Source organism: Miniopterus natalensis, chromosome 17 (genome assembly GCF_054644295.1).
Source record: "Miniopterus natalensis isolate mMinNat1 chromosome 17, mMinNat1.hap1, whole genome shotgun sequence".
NCBI classification, from domain to species: Eukaryota; Metazoa; Chordata; class Mammalia; order Chiroptera; family Miniopteridae; genus Miniopterus; species Miniopterus natalensis.
The window spans coordinates 21,363,276-21,380,303 of record NC_142097.1 but is presented as its reverse complement, the minus strand read 5'-3'; the positions used below and the strand labels follow the sequence as shown (position 1 = coordinate 21,380,303).

General features: G+C 49.2%; 1 protein-coding gene across 4 annotated transcripts; it reads left to right on the top strand.

The window, feature by feature from the left end:
* The first annotated feature begins 3,362 nt into the window (after positions 1-3,362).
* On the top strand, positions 3,363-8,574 carry HEXIM2 (HEXIM P-TEFb complex subunit 2). Of its 4 annotated transcripts, none has more exons than XM_016202061.2 (3): positions 3,363-3,444; positions 4,454-4,638; positions 7,524-8,574. In XM_016202061.2, exons 2-3 carry the CDS (start codon positions 4,549-4,551, stop codon positions 8,316-8,318), a joined length of 885 nt encoding a protein of 294 aa, XP_016057547.1. In that variant the 5' UTR covers positions 3,363-3,444; positions 4,454-4,548; the 3' UTR covers positions 8,319-8,574. The 4 variants fall into 4 exon arrangements, with proteins under 4 accessions (XP_016057547.1, XP_016057545.1, XP_016057546.1 ...); XM_016202059.2 differs by lacking the exon at positions 3,363-3,444 and adding an exon at positions 3,452-3,740; XM_016202060.2 differs by lacking the exon at positions 3,363-3,444 and adding an exon at positions 3,452-3,740 and having other exon boundaries at positions 4,451-4,638.
* Positions 8,575-17,028: the final 8,454 nt, after the last annotated feature.

Genomic DNA, 17,028 nt, shown 5'->3' with positions numbered 1-17,028 from the left:
GGAGCTTTAGAGTGCTTCGTGCAAAAGAATTTGAGAAAATGGTAGCATTCCTGCTCTTGTAAACTACTCAGCAGAACTTGGTCCTAACCTCCATAGAGACATGGGAGGTTAATTTGAAGTTCTAAAGACTGCTCTTAACATGTAATTCTGTGTATCTGGATAACTCCAGTACAACTTTCAGGCAAAGGCAGAAGGCCAAACTGGAGGTTGGAAGGGAATGTCTAAGCAGTTAGTTCTACCTTCTGCTCTAGTTATCACTAAAAGTGTACTTAACAAAACAGCAAACATTTGAACAGCTTAGAAAGACAAAAGAGGATGGTGAGATCTAAACACAAAGAATAAAAAATCGATTAACTGTGGAAATCAAATAGCAAGCATCTTCAGCCTGAAGAGGACTGCTGCAAAGAATCAATGAATCCTGCTCACACATAGCCACCAGTTCCCAAGAGTTGGCATCAGGCAAATGTAAAATGTCCATTACTTCGTGGTAACTGCTTGGTACCCTGAGAAACTGACCCTCGTTCAGCCTATTTGGATGGGCACCCTCTGTACTGCCATGGGCGCATTTCAGTTAAGGCAGGCCTTCCAACTACTACAAATAACCTTGGAAGCATAGTTCTAATGTTCCCAAATAACGAAGTTATAGCCAATAAATGTTTAGATGGCTTCGGAAGAATAGTTACTCAAAGTATTTATGAGAAAGGTAGCATTGATTCCATTTTCAAATTAGGAAACTGAGACATACCTAATAAACTCAATAAAAAATAAATTAAAAAAAGGAAACTATGGAAGCATATACAAGATAGTCTACTGTAGAATTTGTCATAAACTACAAAGCAACTCATCTGAAAGGAGAAAGCTGAGAAGGAAGTCGAAGTTTTGGTTCAACATCAGATGAACAATAGGCTCAGCAACAAAATAGTTTGGCCTAATCTTTAGGATTTGGCTTCTTGTCAAGCCAACCAAGTCATGGCAGTACGCACAGAAATAGAACTTGGAGTTCCTTATTTCCAGTCCTGTGTTTGTTCAGTAGATAACCAAACTGGTTCTATTTCCAACTTTTCTTATCGAGGAATGGAAAAGCTTAGAGGTCAACCTTAAAGAGGATAAGCTTTCATTTTTATAAATTAGTAACAAATTTCTGCACCTGGTATTCTCTACTTAGTAACATCCAAAGGTTTGACTAGATTACTTCAAAATGGAGGATGAATCACAAGAGTCTGGGATGCTCCTCCATTAAATTCTTGACAGAAGAACCACAAAAATAATCTTCAGAGCTCCTTTCAGCTCCTATGACTATTTAACTTAACTCCTACCAAGTGTCAGCTTTTCCTAACTCAAATCTTCTCTTGATCTGAAGAACAGTGTGAAATGAACATGACATAAGCCAAAAGTCGACCTACAGTATGAATTGAATATACTGAAGCTTCATTTAGGATTAAGTGGCTAAAATTTTCAATTAAGAACTGGAATCAATGGTGATCATATCTTTGCAATCCAGTTCTAAGACTTTCTCTGAGAATACCTGGGGGGTAGGGGAGAATAAAGCTGTGGAACTGACACTCTCACAACTTTTTAACATTTACTTTATATATAGGAGGAGCAGGGATTCAGTTCTGAATAACTTTTCAAGGTTCTTGCTATTAAGGCCAAAGGCTTAGAAATGATTTGACCATCTGTAATTGGCAATGAGATTTATCACAAGGAACCCTCAAAGAGAAAGTTTACTGCCCAGTCACTCCACTACTTCAGAATCTACCTAGGCATAATTTTAACTGACATTTAGCAAAAGAATTATTAAGATATCCCTGAGCTATAAATCTCCCTGCATTTAGATTCCTGGCAGTGGGAAACAAGACGGTTTAATCTGCAATTCAAAAAAAGAACTTCACATCAAACTTCAATCTTTAAGAAGCTACTATAGCTGTAACGCAAGGCTGAGAATTTATTTTTTTTCAGAACAGGTCTCCCCTACCTCTAAAATTCCATATAGGTGAAGTAACTCGAAACTGCAATTTCTATTTTGGTAGCATCTAGAATCTATAGAAGAGATTTTCAATTACTTGGAATTTCAAAAGAGAGGTTCCCTAGTAACAATGTACCAGTGGCAAAATACTCCCCAATTTAGTTTGTGGGATAAAAGTTCTTTAAGCTGGAATGAATTTGTAGTCTTATAAAGATTACACTGGAATTCGTTCGTTTTTTCCCTCTAGGAGGGCAGACATTTCTCCAAAAGTTTTGGTAGAAGTTATGGCTCAGATTTCAAAATGCAAACAGATGTTCCCGAAGCATCCGAAATGGGCCACTCCCCTTTTATTCCCATAGCCCTGACGACTCTAAATTATTTTGTGTCCTAACCCTGTAAAGGGCAAAACCCCATACCCCTTTGGTGTAAACTTTCAAGAGAAGTGGAAAAACACACATTTGGAGTTTCCCAAAGTGGCTGGCGACGTGCGAGGTCAGGTCGTTCGGAGAAAGGGCGCTGGTTAGGATAAACCTTGAGGAGAGCGTTCAGATTTCCAAGCATTGGGCTTGTGAAGGTTTCTACATGCCCCTGCCTAGCGGGTCAGGGGGGAATCAAGGGTTGGGTTGTAACACTAGGAAGAAGGCTGTTTCGGAGCCCGGGCCGCGGATGGCCTTGGTGTATGGGGGTGGGGAACGGTGGGTGCACCGGGATCTCTGACTTTGGAGCCTCCAGCTGACTGCTACGCCAGAGGGACGCGCAACCAGGGCTGCGACCTCCAACCTCCCCTGCGGCGCCAGTCTTTGGAATCTGGCGTCTTCGCCACCTCGCCCGTCGAAGTAGGGGGCGGGGGTCGCGCTACTCTGGGCCTCGCCGCCATACCCAGGCCGAATGGGGCTGGGGAAAGAACGTGGCAGAGCTCGGCCGCATGGAAGGACAGCAGAAGATAGTCGTTTCACCCGATCTCTCCCCAATTTGGGGTCTCGGGAAACACGCGGTAATTACCCAAGAACCCCGCCCTCTGTAAGAGGCGAGGCTGCGAGGCTGCCGGGACGGTTTGAGGACTAGGCCCGGCCGGGAAGATTCCAGCCTTCACCCCGCAGACCCCCGATCCCACTTCCCGCCGTCTCCCGGCGTCGCCACTTCAGGCAGCCCACTCGGCCCGGCCTCTCCCCATGCCCGGACCACCCCCCAGGGGGTGCTCTCACTGTGCAGCGAGTCCCTCCGCTGCCTCCTCCCAGCCCAAAATGGCGGCGGCGGCCACCGCTCCTTCTCGTCGCCTTCCTCTAAGGCCTCGGATCCCTCCGCGGCCACAGCCCCTCCCCTCCCAGCCGGACCTACTTTCCGCCTAGTAAAGATTAACGCCATCAATGAACTCTTTAATTGAGCTTGGAAGGCGGATCCGGTTGTGCTTCCGCACGGCAAACGTTGACAAAAGCGAAAATATTGGCAGACGAGCTGACCAATCAAAGGAGGCAGAGGTGAGCGCGGGCCGACTCCCGCGCAGGGTAGATGGGTCTTGGAGCGCTCGGGGTAGCTGTTGACGTGACAGGATCTTGGGCGGCCTTCCCAGGCTAGAAGACTCTAGTCCCCAGCAGGCACCGCGCTGTAAGGGCTGTTCCCTCCCCCCAACCTTGGTGCCCGAGCGGCTTGACCAGAGTGAGCTGTTGCAACTGCAGCCAGACGTAGGGCTGAAGCCTTGGGAATTGCAGAGACAGGCGATTGCACAAAAAGACACACAGATACAGTCGTGTGCATAGCCCTTGACAACAAATAGGTCAGTTCCGCCTTTGCAATACCTCTTTTCCCGACCATTTCCTCTCGTCCAAGGAATCCATCCTTAGGTTTCCCTCCCAGCTGCAAGTAATGTGAAGACTTCCCCCTTCCTCTGTTTTCCGCCCTGAGGGAAAGGAGGGAGGCAGGCAGGCCATGTCCTGTGGGTGAAAAGGCCTCAGTCCCAGGCTCAGCCCAGGCCCCAGACATGTTTCTTGAGGCATTGACTTCTGGAGCCCAACCTGAGGAGGAGTTGGGGGGGGGGGGGGCTGCAGTTAAGATTGATGCCTCTGGAAAGGACCCCCTGACCCAATGCACTGTTGAGTCTCTCCAGGTCATTGCTGTATGTATATTGGTCTCCCCAGGGAGTCTTCTTTCCCACTTGGTTGTTGGGGGAACAAAGCTTAGTCCTACCTTCCTAGTTGCCAGCCTGGGCCTCAGGGACTTACAGGAGAACAGTATAGGATGTAAGCCTGGCCCTGGAGCCTGAGAAGCAGGACTGGGAAGATAGTTTCTTAATCCCCATTTGGCTCCTTGCTGGCTGGAGGTGTGAAAAACAGGATGTGGAGGCAGCCTTCAGGGCCCTCATTTGAAAATGAGGGTGTGAGATCTGGTGCTACAAAATGGCTGCTGCTGCCTTGGTAAAAAATTCCTGGGCAGCCAGTCTCCCTGAGAATTCTCCGTCAGCACTTAGGTTTCTGTTGTTATTTAAAGCAGGTGTCACTAGTTAAAGGCATCTGCCGAGAGATTTGGAACAGAAGAAGGTGGCCACTCTGAACCAGACGGACTATAATACAGAGTGATCAGCAGCCATGGAGGAGGCGAAGGTAAGCCTCACCCTCCCAACCCCGAGTGCTGTGAACATGGATTCTGCCATCTGGGATCCTGGTTTCGTGTCGCAGGTGTGTTGGCAGATTTGGGAAACCACTATTTTTAAATGAGTCCCTACTATGCACTGGTTAATATGCCAGATGCTAAATCTGTGCTATCTAATGACATCCTAGTAGCCCTTCAAGGTAGGACTTCTTATTTCCATTTCACAGAAGCTAAGGTTCTAAAAACTGAAATACCTTTTCTAGAGTCATACAGCCAGCAAGCAACAGATCCAGGGTTTAAACTTGGGGCCTTCTAACAACAGAACCCTGCCTTACATTTTGTCCAGCCTAAGAACCAACTCAGAAGCAGGGAAAAGAATTTGAGCAATTGGTTCATTATTTGGGATGGAGTGGTGGGTGGGATATCACCCAGGAGAGATGGAGAGACAGATCGTATGAAACCCTTAGAATGTCACCTTCTGATCTGGCAACAGGAACCCAAACCTTCCCAGACCATGCTCTCTCTTATTGCCCCCACCTTGCCTATTTTTGCCTAGTCCACAGCTCCCTATATCTGAGGAGGGAACTCAGCTCCTCAGACTCACCCTACCTAGCCACTTCCAGTGTTTTCTGGATTTATTTAATTTGGATTTCCTGGCATGCCAGAGCTAGAAGGTTCAGAGAGGGCAAATGACTTACCCAGGTCACACAGCTTACCTGCAGTAGTAATGGTGGTAGAGAGAGAAACTTTTAGGAGGGAGGCAGCATGTGGGGCTTAGAGGCAGGGCTGGCTTGGGTTAGGGGAAAGATGATTAGTGAGCATTTGCTGAGGGTTGGGAGCAGGTGAATTACTGTGCACACAAAAACAAGCCACCCCTCCTCAGAGTTCCCGGCAGCCTGCCTCTTCCCAGGTGGGGCAGAGCTCTGTGTCATTTGACCTAAGACACTGATGGAGAAAAGGCCCATCACTCTTAATTGATCTCCCTTCAGGTGAAGTAACCAATACAACGCATGCATGCGCACACATACTCCAACATATCTCCTTTTCCCTGAAGTTCTCTTCAGGGTCTCCAAAATGCATGTAACACTCCTCCAGCTCTTACAGGGCTGCATATATCCCCCAATATACATATCCTATGCTTGTATGGACCCATGCTCAGATGTCTCAACCATGTTGTAAATTGTAAAGCAACATATCAGTGGTAGTAGTTATTATTAGAATTCTCCAAACCACAAACTTAGAGCAACTCATTCTCCATTCTCTACTCAGTACTCCTTCCCTCACCATGACAGAGATAACCAGATGCCCTGAACACACACTCTCTTGACAGAATCCTTTGCACCTCTTAGATAAGTTCTAGAATTCTCTCAGCTACAGATTAGAGGTTGACCTTTCCTCTCCTAGTTAGGACCTCTGTCCTGCTCCTCATGTAGATGAATGATACCAACTTATGCCTGGAATAAATGCACTCCAGCTCATTCACCCTGGAATGACAGAAAGGAGAATCTTATGTTCCAGTATCTCTTGGGTACTCCTCCCTTATGAGCTTTATGCCATTTAACATATATTTATTAAGTACTTACCTTGGGCCGTGCATAGGGACGCAGTGGTGAACTGAACAGACAAGACACATTCTTATAGGAGGAAGTCAGGTGGTAAATGGTAATGTGCTAAATGCGATATAGGGTGTTAACTATGACACATGATAGGGAGTCAATGGGAAGGGAGATGGGAGGGCTACTTTATTTTTTTTTAATTTTATTTTTTTTATGGGGAGCCAGTGGGAGCAGAGTTGGAGGTGATTAGTGGCCAGAGAATGGAAGGCCTGTTGCACATGGATTTTATTTTAAGTCATTGGAGGGAAATAAGCAGAATAGTGATAAAATGATACAGCTTTTATAAAAGACCACTGTGATAGATGGCACCCAGACCTGTTCCTGCCCCTCTTTCAGAATTCTTTTTTTTTTTTTTAAATACATCTTCAATGATTTCAGAGAGAGGAAAGGAGAGGGAGAGAGAGAGCTAGAAACATCAATGATGAGAGTCATTGATCGGCTGCAGCCTGCAACCCGGGCATGTGCCCTGACCAGGAATTGAACCCTGATCGCCTGGATCCTAGGTCGATGCTTAACCGCTGAGCCACGCCCGGCTGGGCTCTTTCAGAATTCTTGTTCCCTTGCCTTTTCCCACTCCAAAGGACACCTGGATTCCTGGGCTTATGACCCATCTTCAAAGCACATCGCTCCAACTTCTGCTTCCATCCTCTAGGAGGGCTACTTTAGTTAGGGTGATCAGGGAGGACTTCTCTGAAGAGGTGACATTGGAACAAAGCCCTAAATAAAGGATGAAAAAGAGTCAGCTATCCAAATAGCTGGAAGCAGGATCAGCTACATAATTTGTGCAGCTCAGTGCAAAGGGCTCTTTATTCAAAAATTATTAAGAAGGCCCTGGCCATTGTGGCTCGGTTGGTTGGAATGTCATCCTGTATACTGAAAAGTTGTGGGTTCAATTCCTGGTCAGGGCACATACCTAATTTGCAATTTCAATCCTGGGCTGGGGCACATACAAAAGGCAGCCAATCAATGTTCTTTCTCACATAGATGTTCCTCTCTCCCTTCCCCTTTCTAAAATCGATAAGCATATTCTTGGGTAAGAATTTTTAAAAATTAAGAAGTTCAAGACAATGGCAGCAGAACATTAAGTGAAGCATGGGTGTTTCTGATGGTGGGGGGCACTGAAATTACAGAGTGAAATACACAGTTCTGAGTTTGCTTGGGGCCTGTTGGCGGACAGACTGTAGATAGGTAAGCCATAAACAAATGGTTGCAGAAGAGTGAGAGCTAGAGAGGGACCAAGTTAGCTGGGTGTGGGAAGGTCAGCATTAGGTGGGGGTGGGGAGGGGGTAGAGGGAAGGATTCCACCACCAGGAACAGACTGGCTTTGACCCATCCTTCCTTTGTTCTCTCTTCAGACCTCTGGCTCTTCTGAGAGCCCAGAAACACCGCCTGAACCTCATGACTCTGGTGGTTCCCTGCCCCTGACACCCCGGGTGGAGAGCCACTCAGAGGAGGAAGATCCTTCCGGGGCTGGCGGTGGCCTGGGCTGGAATAGTAGGGGTCCCGGGCCCCAGAGCCCCAGGGCCTACTCTGTGGAGTCAGTGCTGGGCCGGAAGAAGCACCGCAGGCGGCCTTCAAAGCGCAAGCGGCACTGGCGGCCCTACCTAGAGCTGAGCTGGGATGAAAAGCAACAGCGGGATGAGAGACAGAGCCAGAGGGCCTCCCGGGTCCGAGAGGAGATGTTTGCCAAGGGCCAAGCTGTGGCGCCCTACAACACCACCCAGTTCCTGATGAATGATCGAAACCCCGAGGAACCTGACCTGGATGTGCCCCATGGGACCTCCCACCCAGGCTCCAGTGAGGAGAGCGAGGCAGGGGACAGTGGTGGGCAGGGCCAAGCTCCTGGTGAGTTCCAGCAGAGGGATTTCTCAGAGACCTATGAGCGCTACCACACCGAAAGCCTGCAGGGCCGCAGCAAGCAGGAGTTGGTGCAAGATTACCTGGATCTGGAGCGGAGGCTGTCGCTGGCTGAGGAAGAGACCAGGAGGCTGCAGCAGCTGCAGGGGTGCACCAGCCAGCAGTCTTGCTACCAGGTCGAGGAGCTGGCTGCGGAGGTAGAGAGGCTCCGGACAGAGAACCAGCGGCTTAGGCAGGAGAATGAGATGTGGAACCGAGAGGGCAGTCTTGTCAGTGGCGAGCCGGGCACCTAGGGGTGCCCCTCAACCAGGTTAACCCAAGGAGACAGTTCCATTTCATACATATTTAGGCCAGCTGAGTCTCAGGGTGGAAGGTGGCAGATGAAAACCACTCTCAGCACCGCTGAGAACAGCTTGACTTCCACCTTGTCATTTCTACAATTTGTTCTTTGATGTCATCTCATTTTTCACAGAGAAAATAAATGATTTTGGTGAAATTAAATGCAAGTTGTTTGGGACTGATTTCACTAGGGCTCAAGATTCTAATAAGCATATTCATCCCAGAGAGGTTTGGGACTTGGGGTCCTAGTGCCCCCTTGCCCCAACCCCAAAAGGACAGCAGACCTCTGCATTGGGAACCTATCAAGATCTCCAGGATGCCTGGATTCTGCTCTGTGTGTTGGGGGCAGTCAGACTGCTCTGAAGGTTTTATAGAGGGGGTGTAGAGGTGGAAGGGGCTCAGTTAAGAGCCTCTGGGCTCAGACAGGATCTGACTTAAGATGTCAGATCTCTGGGAGGAGCTGGCAGCTTCCCCAGAGGAGAGAGGGCTGGGACTTTTGGAGAAGGTCAAGTCCAGGGGTTCCTTCAGGGTTTGTTCCCAGCCTCCCTGTGTTCTCCCTGTCTTCCCCACAGTTTAGAGGGCTGGGCTCGATGAGGTCTGGGTTCCTTGTATCTCTTTGTCCTTGATAACCCCCCATCCCCAACATCTCCCAGCCAGGGGAAGGGCACTTGCAAGTAAGCGCTCGGGAAGTTTTCTCCGGGTGGAAAATCAGCTCAAGAGGCAGAGGGGGGCAGTAAATCGATCCTTAGTAGAGTTGGTGGCTTAGCTTGCCTGGTGCCCTGTGTATCCTGCTCCTCTTAGCCTAATCACCTGTATGGTTAATTCCGTCTGAGGTGAGCCCCTCACCTATCTGCACATAATAGAGAGCTGAGTCAGCCACGGTGATGCAGTACCACCAGCATGCCAGCAGTATTGGGCTCTGAAAAGAGCTCGCACACCCCTGCTGGATGGAAATGTTGGTGAACCCTGTATGTTGCCAGAACAACTTTCATTTCTGCTCTGCCACACCCAGGCCTCACCAGCACTTCTACAATGAAGCAAGGCGAGAACGGATTCTAGGAAGGGATGGGCTTTGAGAGAACAAATCTCCCATCTCTGTGGGGTCTGCCCCTGGAACCCTGGCCAGGGGTTTTAGGCCCTTCCATTTACTAGCTCTGTCAAGAAGGGCTAGAGAAATGATTGTCCCCACTTTGCAGAAGGGAAACCCAAGGCTTAAGAGAGGGAGTGGCTTTTAGAACTCTAGGAATGCTGACCTGACGCCTGCCTTCCCCTGTGGGGTGCTAGCCAGGGACCCACAGGCTCCTGGGAGCAGGCTGGGCAGCCTCCCTACTTCTGCATTCCCCAGCATGGAGCTCCAGGGAGGGGAGGGGGAAGGCCATGGGCCAGGACAAAGGCTGTTTACCTGGAGGGGTGTATGTTTTGTGTGTGTGTGTGTGTGTGTGTGTGTGTGTGTGTGTGTGTGTGTGTTTTAGTAACTAGGAGAGAAGAGAAGATTCCAGAGGGCTGCTGAAGTGTGGGGGGATGGGTGTGGGTGCTAGGGGGTAGGTGTGGGGGGGTGTCAAGAGGTGGCTTGGGCCAGCTGTCCCTGAGTAGGCAAGAACTTCACACAGGGGAGGGGACAGCTGAGAAGTTCAGCCCTTCTTGGCCCAGAAGCTGAGGAGCCTGGAGACAGGAAAGCTGCCAGCTGGCCCTCTCCACCCTCAACACATACAAACATACACAGACACAGACCCCTTCTCCCCCCCTCCCCCCCGCGCCCCACAATGGCTGAAGGGCTCTTGGTCAGGGTCGTACCTAGGTGGGTTAATATTCCCAAGGTGGTGGGGGACAGAGTGAGGCAAGAAGAAAACAAAGGAGAAAAGGTGTGAGCTGGGAAAGTGTCAGGAGGGGCTGAAAGGGATCAGTGAAGAAGTCAGTGTCACCCCCTTTCCCCAACTCGTTCCCTGACCTCAGTGCCCCCTACACCCCAGTGGAGCTGGGAAGTCTTCAGTCTCAGTACTGGGGAGAGGCAGTTCAGCTACAGGTGGTAGCCAGGCGCAGGTTCATTTTGCCTCCCCCCTTTCCCTCTGCACTGGTCCTGAGCCTGAGCTTCTCCCCGCCCACCACAGTGATGTAAGCTCCAATTTACAGCACCCTGTCTCCAACACACATAGCCCCCTCAGCTGGGAAGATGGGCTTGGACACACTCCCTTCTCTTTCCCAGGCCTTTCCAGAGCAAATGCCCAGTCCCTTACTTTTCTCGTGTTCGTTTGCTTTCCAGGACCTTCTTAGTCACTTGGGCTAGGGGAGGGAGGCCCAGAGAGGCAGATATTTCACAGGAGTGATTGCAGAAGCTTCTTACCACCCACTGTGAACCCTGGCCTGGGATCCTCTTTTCTTCGCCATCCAAGACCCCCCTACCTCAGGTAGGAACTCCTATGTTCCCACCCTGCCTGCAATAGGGTCAGGGAATGAGGAGAGGTAGTGGGGGTGAATCAAGGAGCTGAGAGGCAGGAAAAAGCTGCCAGGAAGTGGGGAAGGGGGTTCTGAGGTGAAGTAATTCAGTATGAGGAAAGAGGGTGGCCAGGTCCCATTACCCCTATTGGGTGCAGGCAAGGATCGCACTGTCCCTTTAAGTGGGGGTGCCAGTCAATGCCCTCCCCCAGCCAACCCAATTTGTGGGCACATTGAGCATGTGCAGGAGCTGTGCAAGCGGAGGGGAGGGAAGTAGGGGGATAGATTCCGGAGGTAACTCCTCACCCCCCTGCTTCCTGTAGATGCCCCATTCTCCTTCCTGGGTCTGACAAAGGAGCTATGGTGCTCCCCCAATCCCTTCCCCCCCCAGACTCCAGTGGGTGCTGCCCGCAAGGGGCACTGGGGCCTGTAAGGGGTGATTGGCAGGCCCTCTCTGCCCTGGGAATTCTCAGGCAGCCCCCTGCTGCCCAAAGGTGGCACACATACTCAGCCCAGTGACATCCTCACTTCCCTGGTGTTGGCAGTGGGTAATCTTCCTATTGCTTAACATGTTCAATTTCATTCCACTGGTGCCAGAGGTTTTAAAAGATCCATATACCCATGATGACGCATTGCTCTGAAAATTAAGAACAGCTAAAAAGATGAGGTCCCTGCCCCCACCCCCAGGAGCTTCCAGTCTAAAGTCTGAGAGGAAGCAAACAGCTCAGAGGCTGAATGAAGACTGCCAAGTCCTCCTTGCCTCATACCTTACCCCCTCCTTCACCTTCCCTCCCCCCCTTGGCACTTGTCCACTCTTCTTGTTTCTTTAATCTCTTAGCCACAGGTACACTTTTTTTTTTTTTTTAATTTATTGATGAGAGAGAGAGAGAGAAACATCGATTTGTTGTTCCACTTATTTATACATTCATTAGTTGATTCTTTTATGTGCCCTGACTGAGATCGAACCCCCAACCTTGGTGTATCAGGAGGACGCTCTAACTAACTGGGTTACTGTTACCCAGCCAGGGCCGGTACCCTTATTTTTAATTGAGGTGAAATTCACCTAACATGAAATTAAGCATTTTAAAGCAAACAGTTCCGTGGCTTTTTTTTTCCTTTTTTAAAAAATATATTTTTATTGATTTCATAGAGAGGAAGGGAGAGGGAGAGACAGAAACATCAATGATTAGAGAGTCATTGATCCACTGCCTCCTGCACTCCCCCCACTGGGGATCAAGCCCACATGTGCCCTGACCAGGAATCGAACCATGATCTCCTGGATCATAGGTCGATGCTCAACCACTGGCCCACACTGGCCGGGCTTTGTGACATTTAATACATTGACAATGTGTGCAACTGCCACCTCTATCTAGTTCCAACAATATCACTCCAAAAGGAAACCAGTACCTATTAAGCAATTACTCCCCATTCCTACCTTTGTCCAACCCAGGCAACCACCAATCTGTTTTTTGTCTCTATGGACTTAGTTACAGTGGTACCTCGGTTTTCGAACGTCTGCCTTGACGAACATTTCGGTTTTGGAACCCTGTAAACCCAGAAGGAAATGCTTCGGTTTTCCAACACGCCTCGGAAGTGGATCATGCCACACGGCTTCCGCTGAGGACAAGATCCTGAGGCCTGGCTGTCCGCTGTGGATCCCTCGGTTTTCGAACGTTTCCGAACTCGAATGGTCTTCCGGAATGGATCACATTCGAAAACCGAGGCACCACTGTATTCTTGATATTCTGGTGGTAGAGCCAAGGGGGAAAGACTGGTCTCTTGGAGCCTGTGTCAGAAAAATACACAGGCCCCTGAGGGCCTATGTGGAGGGTGTACTAGACCAGAAGAACAGCAGTCTAGACACTTGTGAGCTATCCCAGCTCTGCTTCTAATTCAGGGGCCTCCTCTCCTCCTTTGTTCAAGCTGGTGGGGACTTAGGCCAGTCCAGGATCCTGAGCTCTCTATGGCCTGTCCCTCGTCAGGGGGCTTCTGTCTGGGATTGTGTTACCTGGCCTGAAAAATATAACACCTCCCCATCCTCTTGGCTCCTCCCTGCCAGGTCCAGGAAGTCAAGGTGGCCCCAGGGGAATTGCTGTGAGGTTTGGGGTCGAGGGCATGAGATGAAGAAACTTCTTCAGTTTAGAGAGGTTGAGAAACTTGCCCAAGGCCACACAATGCCTGTAGCAACCAGTTCTGATTATATTTGAGCTCTTGACCATTGTGTCCTCCTGCCTTCAAAAAGATAAGTTAAGGATTTAGCAAAGTGTCAGCTGTATAAGAGGTGCTCTCAAATTTTACTACTTTTGGGGCGTTGCTTAATGGTGAAGTGGCTAGCTCCATTCCAAGGTGGAAGTTCCTCTCACCCCACCTTCCCTTATCTTTTGGAGGGGGTTTCCACTTTGCCCTCTCTACTGGCCTCCCTAGAATGACAGCTTTCGTGGGGGCGGAGGGGCTGCCTGGACCTGAACCCTTAGGGTAGGTGGGTGTGGAAAGCATGGCTCCTCCTCCCCCAAAGAAGGAGATACTTGTTGCCTTCACCTGGGTGGGGCTCAGTTCTCCCATTTCTCCATGGCTGAACGCTCACCCCTGCCCCCCAAACAGAAAGGCCTTTGTGGACCCAGGAAATGGAGGGGACAGAACAGGCTGTGCCTGGCAGGGGGACAGGCTGAGCAGCTGCTCCCAGTTGGCCACTGTGAACTGGCTGCCTGTGAGCATGGACATTCCAGAAACCACCTGTTCCAGAGATCTTCCCTGGACTCCATCCAAGATGGGACGCCCAGATCAGCCCTCAGGGCATCTGCTCTCAGGGTCCTGCCTCATGGGCCCCCTCTCCTGCTTTGTCCTGGCCCCAGTGGCCCTGAGAAGAAGTTCCCAAGGAGACTAAGTTGTGAGGGGGACATTATGAGCCCCACGGATGTCCAGAGCCCATCTCTGCCACAGCCCACCATTCTTCAAAAAAGGAAGGGAAAGGGGTCTCCTTGGGCCCATAATCTCCTGTGGCTCTTACTCCTTCCAGCCCTCCCTGGGATTCTCCTCAGGCCCACACCCCCCCAGTCAGCCATTCGGACTCCTTTACCGCATGTGAGGACAAGGGGACGCTTCAGGCTCCCTCACAATAGCACCTGGAACCAAGCTCTGTGGCTGGCCGGCTGGCTCTCCCTCTTACCATTGGGACCTCGGGCTCCACTGTCCTTTCTAGCTAGACCTTCCTTCCTTCCTTTCTTTCCCAGTCCCAGTCTCAGCCATTTCCCTCTTGGGCCTTTGGAAAAGGCCCCTAGTCCAATTGTAATTCACAGTTGGTCCTCACTTGTAATTCACATCAGCCAGACGTCACCCCTCCTTGGATTCACCCCACTCCCAGGATCCCCCATGGATAACTTTGGCTTCCCTGGCCTCCCTGGGCAATGCTTCTCAGCTGCCTCTCCTCCCTCCTCCCCTGGGCTCCAGATGCTTGAGGACTTTCTTTTTAATCCCCCAAATGGCTACACAAGTGTGGTCCTGGCGCTGCTGAAAAATTCTTTTTGTTATGATATGAAATTCAATGTTTATGATAAACTACCTTCACATATGCTTTTGTGGGTTTTCTATTCCACCAGTTGGCTATCTCATTTAGTTTCCTACTCTACTGGTTCTCTATCTCATTTATTGATAAACCAATCGCATTTAAAAAATTATTATAGCTGCATAATATGCTTTAATATCTGATAGCTCTATTCTCTCTCATAACCCTTTTACTAAAGATTACTGGATAGTCTTAGATTTAAATTTTTTCTAGAGTACATTTAAAAGCAGCTTGTCCAGATCCCTTCCCCAAAGCATATCTTTATGTCTTTATATGTGTGTTATGTGCTGCTGAGTCAGCTCTGACTCCTGGCGACCCTATGAATGAGTGATGTCCACAGCATCCTGTCCCCAACAGCCCTGCTCAGCTCCTATAGACTCATGCCTGTGATTTCTGTTACGAAGCCCATCCATCTCATATTTTCTTCCTCTTTTCCTGCTGCCTTGTCTTTTTCCCAGCATTATTGTCTTTTCTAAAGAACCCTGACTTCTCACCGTGTGCCGGATGTACCTGAAGTAGGACAGCTTCAGTGTTGTCATTTTTTGCTTCCAGCGATGTTTCAGGATTAATTTGCTCTAAGACCCACTTGTTTGTCTTTCTGTTGCCTAATTCAATATCTTATCTTTAGATTGGATGAAATATATTTCTAAATCTATGACTCTGTCTCATATTCTTTAACCATTTTTAAGTGTACAGTTGAATGGCATTAAGTACATTCACATTGTTGTGCAACTATTACCACCATCCATCTTCAGAGCCTTTTTCTTTCAATTTTCTCAAACTGAGACTCTGTACCCATTAAACAATCATTCCCCATTCCCCCTCCCCCCAGTCCCTGGCAGCTACCATTCTTCTTTTCACGAAGCCTTTTGATATGATTGCTTTCCTGCTGCTTTCCATCCAGCTGGAGTCCAGGTTCCCTCTCTTTGCAGAAATCCTTTGTCCAATAAATTATTGCTTCTCAACTTGACTGCCTATTGGAATCACCTAGGAAATATTTTTAAAATTCTGATATCTGGGTGCCACCCCCAGAAATTTCGATTTAATTCTTCTGGGGTACAGCCCGGGCCTTGGAATTTTTAAGGCTCTCTAAAGAAAGCTCCTGTGCAGCAAGGGCTGAGAAGCAGAGTTCTAAGAGCTCCAATGTTCTCTCTGCCCAGTGTGTGTGGCCCCGAGTCCCACATGTGGGTGTCTCTCCTTTGCCCACATCCCTAGGAGGACTCCCAGATGCCATACAAAGAGTCAGGGTGTTCGGTGAGCCTTGGTGGCCAGACCAGGGGATGAGCAGAGCTCAGGTTAAAGAAGGAAGAATTCCCACCAATCAACTAGAGGTCAAACTATCTCTGGAGACGCCTGACCTGGTTGTACCAGGGCCCGCGAGGAAGGGCAGGAGGTGAGACCAGAAAAATGCTGAGGACCCCTCCGGCAATCAGATTCTGAAATTCTGCCTGGTGAAGAGCTGTTGCTTCATTGCCACAGCAGCACCACCACCCACACACAGTGTGTGTGTGATGGTGACTTCTACCCATCTGGGCAGGGGGCCTCCAGCTGGGGGTTTTACCCAGGCCTCCTGCTATTGGCATCCATCTGTGTGCAAATGCTGTGTGTGAGTCTACAAGGAGTTTCAGAATCAAATGCTATCTTTGCCTCCCTTTTTAGTGCCTTCTTGATTGTCCCCTGCTCCTTTCTTCTCACTCACCTTGGAGATTAGGGAGGGAGGAAACCACTTGCCGGCCAGGGCAGGGAGGGTGCACCAGGGCCATCTGGGCTTCTCCAGTGTAAAGGTTAAGAGCACAGATTCTGGCACTGACTTACCCACGTTCAAATGCTGCCCACTGCTGCTCCCCACCCACCGCAGAACAGGACAGACACCTTCCCCATTGCCTGCCTGGACACTTATCCTTCTCTGTTGGCCAAGATGCCATGTCTCAGTGGGATCACCAACAGCATCATTTGTTCATCCGACAGATATTTACTGGGCGCATTAGTCTTCAAGGGCAGCCGTAACAAAGTACTATGGACTGGGTGTCTTGGAACAACAGAAATGTATAGCTTCACAATTCTGGGGGCTAGGAGCCTGAAATCAAAGTGTGGGTAGTGCCATGCTTCCTCTGAAACCCATAGGGGAAGGAGTCGCCTTTGCCTCTCTTAGCTCCTGGTGGTTTGCTGCCAATCTTTGGCATTTCTTGGCTTGTAGGTTCCTCATTCCACTTCTCCATCTTCCCTCTCTGTGTGTTTGTTTCCCCTTTTTATTTTTTTAAAGGATTTTTTAATTAATTAATTAAGTTTTTTATATGTTTTTAAAAAAATTGATTTCAGAAAGAGGAAGAGAGGCGGGAGAGAGAGAGAAACATCAATGATGAGAGAATCCTTGATCGGCGGCCGCCTGCACGCCCTCTACTGGGGATTGAGCCACAACCCGGGCATGTGCCTTGCCCAGGGATCGAACCATGACCTCCTAGTTCACAGGTCGATGCTCAACCACTGAGACACAATGGCTGGGCTGTTTCCCCTTTTTATAAGGACACTAGTCCTATAAGAGCCCAACGTAATATCCTCACTTTATTACCTACACAAAGACCCTATTTCCAAATAAAGTTACATTCTCAGGCACTGGGGGTTAGGATTTCAATGCAGCTTTTTTGTTGAGGGATATACAATTCAATTTG